Genomic DNA, 8,621 nt, shown 5'->3' on the forward strand with positions numbered 1-8,621 from the left:
TTCATGATGGGCAGTGGCACCAGGACCCCTTCGTTCCATGTGCTCTGGTGAGGTCACCCCACGGCGTCGGTGGCCTGGGCTTGGCAGGGTGAACACTTGTGGTGGGTGAACACTGCTCCCTTCCATGTTCCTGAGCAGGGACCAGGCTGGGAGGATTGTGGGGATTGCAGGCGGGTTGAAGCCATGCAGGCAGACTCTGAGCACTCTCTTTTCTTCTGTCCCCCAGATGAACCGTTCTCCAACCCCCTGGCCCCTGATGGCCACGATGTGGATGACTCACAATCTTTCCACCAGTGAGTACAACACCGGGGCACTGGAGCGGGACTTGACCAGGACTGTGGGGCCAGAGGACGATTCCCATATCTAGAGGCTGGGAGTGACTGCTGTACTGCAGCCTTTGGGCTCCCTCCACAAGGAGGAGGGACTCTGTCCGACTCTGTTGTACACATGCTGGCAAACCCTCTGCCTCCTTGGAAGCCGTCAGACTGTGAAAGCTCATTGGGGGGATAACAGTTTCTGTTTCCTCTCTTCCTTGCAGGTCTAAGCTGACCAATGAAGACTTCAGAAAGCTTCTCATGACCCCGCGGGCTGCGCCAACATCTGCGCCACCATCCAAATCTCGCCACCATGAGTGAGTAGGACTCTATTTCACAGGACTGTGTGACAAAGCATGTCCGCTTTCGCTCTGGGGCTCCCTTCCTGCCTGACTCTACCCCTGCGCTCTGTAGTGAAGTATCTAAAGGGGCTTTTGCTAATGAGTGTGCAGGCAGGACCTGAGGAGCAGACCTCAGCCTTGCTTTGTGCTTGGGTCCATGCAAGCTGTACATGCGTGTGTTAAGTGGAGAAACAGGTGGGTCAGGACTGCTGTAAATAACAGAGTGAGTCTTGCAAGGCTGTTAAGATGCTTTGTGCAGGAGACAGATTTAGTCTTTGTTCTGTGAAAGTTGATGCTCTCCTCTCCCTGCTGACAGAGTGGAATTAGGGAGAAATGGGACTGTACTGTTTCCATCTTTAAGCATCTTGGCACCCTGCTGTGTCTGAGGGACTGTTCTGTCTAGCTGCCTGTGTGTTTGTGGCTCTGCAGACTGTACATGTGGTTTCTCACCCTTTTCCAGGATGCCCCGGGAGTACAATGAAGATGAAGACCCAGCTGCTCGCAGGAGGAAGAAAAAAAGGTAAATGGGGAAAGTGATGCATCAGGAATTGTCTTCGTACATCATGTCACTCCCATGGAAGCAGCTTCTGAGCTCTTGGGCTGCCAAAGAGGACCCTGAGTGACCTGGATTATTTGGGGGCTTTGGAGCCAAGGAGAGTGAGAAGAGTTCAGACTGAGTGACTGTCACTGCTTGTCAGAACAGATGTAGGAGGGCGGCAGCAGGATAGGGGTGAAACTTCACCTCTGGAAGAAGCGTGAGAGGCTCGGTGGGTGTCTGGCTGAGCAGGGCAGTGGTAGGACGTCTGCACTGGTAATGGTGACTGTGTCTTTTGGGGCACATCTGTGGAGCAGGTCTGCACTTGACCCCTTCCCTTTGAAAGGAAACACTAATCTCCTCTTTAGTTAGTCTCAGTACAGCACTTTCATCTTGTCTGGTGTCCTCCAAGCGTGTTGTGTCCCATGGTGCTTTAGTCTATTTTTGGGGAAGAGACTGGGAGCAGAACAGGCGTATATAGGGCCTTGGGGGCTGTTACGTGATGGGTGTGTCAAAAGTGTGAACATGTCACTCTAACTCTGAGCTGTCTTTCCAATCCCAGCTATTACGCAAAGCTGCGCCAGCAGGAGATAGAACGTGAGAGGGAGTTGGCCGAGAAGTACAGGGATCGAGCCAAGGAGAGGAGAGATGGTGTGAACAAGGACTACGAGGAAACGGAGCTGATCAGCACAACTGCCAACTACAGGGCTGTGGGGCCGACAGCAGAGGCGTACGTGAGCCTGTGGCACGGTCTTGTCTTACCAGTTTGCTGCAGAGGGGCTGTCTCGTAACTGGCTCCATTTATGTTGCACAGGGATAAATCCGCTGCGGAGAAGAGAAGACAGTTGATCCAGGAGTCCAAGTTCTTGGGTGGTGACATGGAGCACACTCACTTGGTGAAGGGTCTGGACTTCGCGCTGTTGCAGAAGGTGAGCACAGATATCACCATGCTGCTCTTCTACCCTGTCCACTCCCACAGGCAGAGAGGGTGGGCAGAGGGTAGTAGTGGCCACTTACGGGTGCTTCAGTCTCGTCGGTATTGATTTCTCTTTCTGGGAAAGATTTATGAAGGATTGCGGAGCTGGTGGAAGTGGGCTTACTGGTTCTGATGGGCAGCAGTGGCATGGACTGGTCTGTAATGCATGGATTTACTCTGTGGCCAGGTACGGGCTGAGATTGCCAGCAAGGAAAAGGAGGAGGAGGAAATGATGGAGAAGCCCCAGAAAGAAACTAAGTGAGTGGCTGAGGATTTTGCACTCCAGGATGCAGCTGCCTCCCAGAGAGGAGGGATGCAGAGGAGGCATATGCTTAGCATAATACTTCTGTTTCTTTTCTGTTTCTGTTAAGGAAAGATGAAGATCCTGAGAACAAAATTGAGTTTAAGACCAGGCTGGGTAAGACTGTGTGGATGTGGCTGTTCCCCAGCTTGTGTTGTGCCATGAATGTGGGAGAAATCCTGGAGAGTGAATGGAGAAATGAAAACCTTTAGTCGTTGGAGGGGGAGAGTCTGGGGTGTAGGCGTCCTGAATTTGAGGGCTGGAGGAAGTGTGTCTCCCAGGTGGTAATTCTGATGTTTCAGAATGGGCTTCACTATGGGCTTGTCCATTGCTCTTGTAAGAGCAGCTCTCCCAAGCATTTCCTTCCCTGCCAGGTCGCAACATCTACCGCATTCTGTTCAAGAACAAGGCCTACGAGCGGAATGAGCTGTTCCTGCCAGGGAGAATGGCCTATGTGGTAGATCTGGATGATGAGTATGCCGACACTGATATCCCAACCACGCTGATCCGGAGCAAGGCTGACTGCCCCACCATGGAGGTACCCAGCTACTGTCCAGGTTGCTTGGCCACATTGATCTGAATTGGGCAGAGCACGTCTTGCCAGGAGAGGTTCCCTGTCAAGGGAGTCGAACACTTCCTCGGGCATTTCTCTTTCAGGCACAGACCACGCTTACCACCAATGACATTGTCATCAGCAAATTGACGCAGATCCTCTCCTATCTCAGGCAAGGGACCCGCAACAAGAAGCTGAAGAAGAAAGACAAAGGTAGGAGCTGAAGGGCACCAAGTAGTAGGACATAATGCGTGAAGCATATCCCAAGAGAATGAGATGTGGTTTGGTTTGCTGCATTCCCCTGCCCCATGAGGCACTGGACTTAGAGGACAGTGATTTCCTATAGCTCCCTGAGCAGTGTTCTGCAGCAGGACTGCAGGGGACTGGCTGCTGAGAAGTTAAGCTGCAAGGGTGCCTCCTGCTGCTCCTCTTCCTGGTTAAGGCCCAGTTCCTTAGGGAAGTATCCCCCTGTTGGGGAGGGACAAAATGACTTCCTGAGGGGCTAAATATGATGATGTAACTGAAGAGGAAGTCAGGACATCCTCCAGGCCTGCTGCTCTTGGGGCTTGGAAACCAGACTGGAGACAGGGAAACAGTGCAGGCGGCGGAGTGGATGACATGCCTCTCACTGCTGTTGTGTCCTTGCAGGGAAGCTGGATGAAAAGAAGCCCCCTGAAGCTGATATGAAGTAAGTGCCTTCTTGCCCACAAGTTGTGGGATCACAGCTCTCTGCCTTAAGGAATGTCTTTTTTGGCGCACCACGTTTGGAGAGGGCTGGGTTTCGTGCTTCTGGAGCGAACTGCCTCTCTGGACCTGCGGTTTGTAGGACAAGGCTGGAGGCAAGCTCTGGTTTTGATTTCAGGCTTGAGGCCGGCAAGGACTCTCTGTTGTCCTGGACCACAAGAAGCAGGTCCCGGCAGCAGAAGAGAACAGAAATGCAGCAATAGCACTGACAGATCTAGAAGCCAGTTCTAGTGGGCATCCTTAGCTCTCAGCGTTGGTGCTGCGTGCTCCTTTATTAGGTTCCAGTTCAAAGGGAGGTGGTTATGGCCTCTTCTCTTGCAGCAGCCATAACTGCAGGCTCTTTTCCACTTCTAGCATATTTGAAGACATTGGGGATTACGTGCCCTCCACTGCGAAGATGCCACGGGAGAAGGAACGGGAGAGGTACCGTGAGAGAGAGCGTGACCGAGAGCGTGACAGGGACCGAGAACGTGACAGAGACCGGGAGCGTGAGAGGGACAGGGAGCGTGACCGGGAGCGGGAGGAGGAAAAGAAGAGGCACAGCTATTTTGAGAAGCCCAAGGCTGACGATGAGGTGAGCTTCTGCTCATGAAACCTGGACTGTCCCACCTGATCTCTACCCTTTGGGGAGTGCAGCTGTGGGTTGGTGGGGTCGCTCTGGTGACTGAGTGTCTCTGATTGTGCTCCCACATGTGCCAGTGTCCAGCTCTTGCTGAGCTCTGTCTCTCCAGCCAGGGGCTGGTGGGTGGCTGAGTGCTTGTCCTTTCCTTCAGCAAGCAAGGCAGGCCTAGCACAAGCCAGTAGTTTTTATGGTTCAGCTCTGTGTACCTGCCAAAAAGAGTCTTAAAGTGGAGCTGCAAGTCCTGCAGCACTGTCACTTGCCTGCTTTCAGCCCTCTCGGGTGACATCGTATCTCTCCCTTTTCTTTGCAGCCCACAGACATCGACAAAGGTGAGTCAAGTGGTGTGGACACTTGAATGAGGCTGGATGTTTGAGCAAGGCTGTACAGGGTTGCAGATTTCAGAACTGCTTGGCTTGTTGGCCTGCATGAGCTCCCTGTTCTCCCAGAAAGTGCTATGACAGAGGGAATTGCCTGCCATGAGGGTTTTGGGGTGAAGAGTCTTCTTCCGACAGGCTGCTGCGTGCCAGCCTGGGTTGAGTGTGTGTGTGCAGATCCTTCCCTGACAGCCAGCCAGCTCAAACAGCCTTATGCTGGCTGTAAGCTGAGGAGGACTCAGGGTCTTCTAGGATCAGCCCACCCCTGTCTGTGCTGGAACTGGTTGATGCTCCCTGATGTTCTCCTGGCTCCTCCTCTTCTACCTCATATGCAGCCCTGCTTCTGCCTGTTGCCCCCTCCCAGTGAGCTGGTTGTTCAGAACAGGGCTCTGCCCAGCCCCGTGTGTATTGCAGTGAGGTGTTCTCCCCCCAAAACTCAGCCTGCTCCTCTCTCTGCCCCAGGACCTGGCTCAGCCAAGGAGCTCATCAAGTCCATCAACGAGAAGTTTGCTGGAGCTGCTGGCTGGGAAGGAACAGAGACATATCCTTTAGTGTCTGTGCCAGCCTGGCCAACTGCAGGGTGGGGCTTCCCTTGCAGGCAGGCCTTGCCCAAGCATGGCTGTGTTGCTGTCCTTCCTCACTTGGGAGGGCTCTTCCTCCTGTAGCAGAGAAATGCCGCCCAAACCTTGCTGCTCATACACCAAATATAAGTTCTGCAGCCTCCAATTCGGTTGCGTTAGGGTAGGAGGTGGCTCTTTGGCTGGCTGTGCTCAGCCCTTAGCTGTAAGGCTACGTGGTGGTGCTTTCCTTGACTGTTGTCACCTTGAAGAAGCCAGAAGACAAGAAGCAGCTGGGGGACTTCTTTGGCATGTCAAACAGCTACGCCGAGTGCTACCCTGCTACGTAAGGAAGCAGCAAGAAGCCATGGGTTGGGAGCAGGGTGTGCCGAGGGGCTGCTCTTCTCTGGCAGAAAGAACTTGGAACAGCAGCCCCACTATTTGGGAGGAGCGGGCCTGGCTTTGTCTGGGGTTGCAACCTACTGTTAAAATGCTCCCCGAGTCCTTGGTTCTGGCAGACCTGGCCTTTTCTTAGCTGGTCTCTGCTATAAATGGCTACCTAGAGCCTGCTGCCCCTTGGTGCCAGGGAGAGGCTGAGGTGGCTGGTAGTCTGCTGGGTTCCCTGGTAATTCGTATGCTGATTGAGGTCTGGCTGCAAAGCAGTCCCTCGGCAGAAGAGGAACAGCTTTCAACCTGCAGAGTCATCTTACGAGCATTTGCAGTCTTGGATGCCCTTGTGGTACAGCTCACCTGCAAGAGCTTGCAGTTGAAGGAACTTCTTTCTGGACCAGGAACTGAATGCATTTGGTCTGAGGCCGCGAGAGATGGCTCCCACCAGCCTGGCTCTAAACCCTTTCCTTGCTCTGCTTTTCTTTACAGAATGGATGATATGGCTGTGGACAGCGACGAAGAGGTGGACTACAGCAAAATGGATCAGGTATGCTTTTACCAGCTTTTGGGACCAGGCAGCAAACTAGATACCAGTGCAGGCTGAGAGGATCCCACTGGAGAGAAGCAGGCTTGTGCAGAGGGGTTGAATGCCCTGCAGCTGGGTGTCGAATGTGTTTGGGGGTTTGGTGATCTGCTGTGTGTCTGGGTCTGGGAGGGATCTGTTGTCCCAGGGAGCGAACGTGCGGGAGACTAGCACGTGACCAAGAGGTGCTGAGGAGGTGTGCTAGTCCATCTCAACTCCCTCTTCCACAGAATCTCCTCTCTGGGACTTCTCGGGGAGAGTATCTCAGAGCCAAGGCCAGACTGGGTGTGCAAGCCCATTGAACTGGGGCAGATGAGAGATTGGGATTTCGCCTGGGCACGCGGAGCTGTGTGAGAAGCCCTGGCCAGCATCAACTAAGGAGCTGCTCCGAGTTGTTCTTTCGTTGCAGGGTAACAAGAAAGGACCCCTGGGCCGCTGGGACTTTGACACCCAGGAGGAGTACAGCGAATATATGAACAACAAGGAGGCTCTGCCCAAGTGAGTGCTGCCCTTGTGAGGGGCTGAGCAAGGATTCTGGGTGGGGGTGGTCATGCTGGCCAAACCTGGGTCCTCGGGGAGCTTAAAGCAAGAAGGGGGTTCCCTGGTCAGGACCTGAAGAGGAGCTGTGGATCCTGGGCCTGGTGGCTCGTCTTTGCTCTTAAGTATCACTCTGGAGGACTCCTGCCCAGCCGCTGCTTTCAGAGGCCCAAGCGAGCTCTGGAGTACAGGCACAAGGCTGGGGCAGATGTGTCCGTTCCCCTGGCAGGCTGTGGGTCCCTTGCGATCACTGAGCTCAGTCTTGCTCCTTCCCCAGGGCGGCCTTCCAGTATGGGATCAAGATGTCTGAGGGACGCAAAACCCGTCGTTTCAAGGAGACAAATGACAAGGCAGAGCTGGACCGGCAGTGGAAGAAGATCAGTGCGGTGAGTGCCCGGTGCTGGGCTATCGCCTGTTTAGGCTGTGAGCTGCCAGGAGAGCTCCCACCTCGTCCTGCCGTTGCTGTCCTAGTCACAGCTCTTTGGTCCAGCCCATGTCCTGGCAGCCAGGCACTGCTGGCACGCAAGTGTGCATCAAGGCTGGCTCTCTGGAAGCTGGATTTCTCCTTGTGAGAGCATCAGTGAAACATTTGGGGCTTCAGAACTGTAGAGGCATCTGGAGCTGCATTTGGAGCTGTTGCCCTGGGAGCAGTCCCGATTGGGGGCTTTTTGCTGTAGGCTCTGCCGCAGGTGAATGTGTCCAAAACTGGCAGCTCAAAGCCATCTGAGGGGGCTTGGAGGGGACAAGGCATGTTTAGTGGCTCCTGGTTTTCTAACCAGCAGAGTTGGGGGGTTTCCTGGCAGGGTGAGCTGGCCATGAGCACCTCAGCACTACGGGATGGGCATGGGGAAGGTGAGAACAAATGGTCTTTGGCTAAAATAGAGCGAAGAGGGAACAGGCCAAGCTTCTCTAGACTTCAGGCAGCTTGCGGACAAATTTAACTCACCTCAGCTTGCTCTGGTCTGGCTACAGCTCTCCCTGGGTGTATCTTGCACTCTACACCCCCTCTGCTGTGGTTGTGGGCGGGCAGCCAGCCAGCTCCCCTGAGGGTAACAGGATTTTGTACTTTTTCTGCAGATCATCGAGAAGAGGAAGAAGTTGGAGGCTGATGGGTTAGTAAAGTTGTCTCTGCTTTTGGCTTGGCTGCAGGGCAGTGCTGGGGCCTGGCTGTCTCCTGCCACCTCACCCAGGGGCTGCATGGGGGGCAGAGACCTCCCTGCTGGCTTTTGGCAGTGGGGCTGGAAGGAGAGTGGAGAACATCTGGTCCCCTCGGGCTGCTCAGCAGAGCCTGCAAGGCACCTCTCCCCTGGGCCATGGGTGGGTGCTGAGCAGACCCTGGGGCCGTGTTGGGGCTCTTCCTTGACCAGACAGTTCTGTCCCATCCAGCTGGGTGCCCTGAGGAGCTGTTGGAGCTCCCTCCACTGTTCTGTGGGGTGAAACTGTGGACCTCGGTGCTGTGGTCTGGATGGGAGGGTGATGAAGCTGTCTGCCCTGCATCCTCACCACCCTTCTGCCCCTCTGCCTCTTCCAGGGTTGAAGTGAAACGTCCCAAGTACTGATGCCAGTATCTTCTCCTCCAGCTGCTGGAATCCTGGCCTGCTAGGAGCCCCAGAGCTTGCTGGTGTTCCCTTCCTGCCCACCATGCCGTCCACTTGCTGCGCTGGGCTAGGCAATACGCCCCCCCCCCCCCCCCTTGCACTGCGGGGCTGTGCTGAGGCTGTCCCCTCCAGTGTTTGCTGTATAGCCTGTTGTGTAAATGTTGTAGCTGTAATAAAACTGCATTAAATTTTTGAG

The 8,621-nt window shown here is 54.5% G+C and overlaps 1 protein-coding gene across 1 annotated transcript; it reads left to right on the top strand.

The window, feature by feature from the left end:
- Window positions 1–232: 232 nt before the first annotated feature.
- Window positions 233–8,386, top strand: IK (IK cytokine, down-regulator of HLA II). The gene is made up of 19 exons (XM_009707159.1): window positions 233–293; window positions 539–631; window positions 1,116–1,175; window positions 1,753–1,920; window positions 2,005–2,119; window positions 2,354–2,424; window positions 2,538–2,584; window positions 2,842–3,005; window positions 3,125–3,233; window positions 3,669–3,708; window positions 4,119–4,338; window positions 4,697–4,715; window positions 5,223–5,311; window positions 5,590–5,663; window positions 6,197–6,254; window positions 6,700–6,788; window positions 7,105–7,213; window positions 7,905–7,939; window positions 8,359–8,386. Exons 2-19 carry the CDS (start codon window positions 576–578, stop codon window positions 8,384–8,386), a joined length of 1,551 nt encoding a protein of 516 aa, XP_009705461.1. The 5' UTR covers window positions 233–293; window positions 539–575.
- Window positions 8,387–8,621: the final 235 nt, after the last annotated feature.

This window comes from Cariama cristata, unplaced genomic scaffold (genome assembly GCF_000690535.1).
Source record: "Cariama cristata isolate BGI_N322 unplaced genomic scaffold, ASM69053v1 scaffold24250, whole genome shotgun sequence".
NCBI classification, from domain to species: Eukaryota; Metazoa; Chordata; class Aves; order Cariamiformes; family Cariamidae; genus Cariama; species Cariama cristata.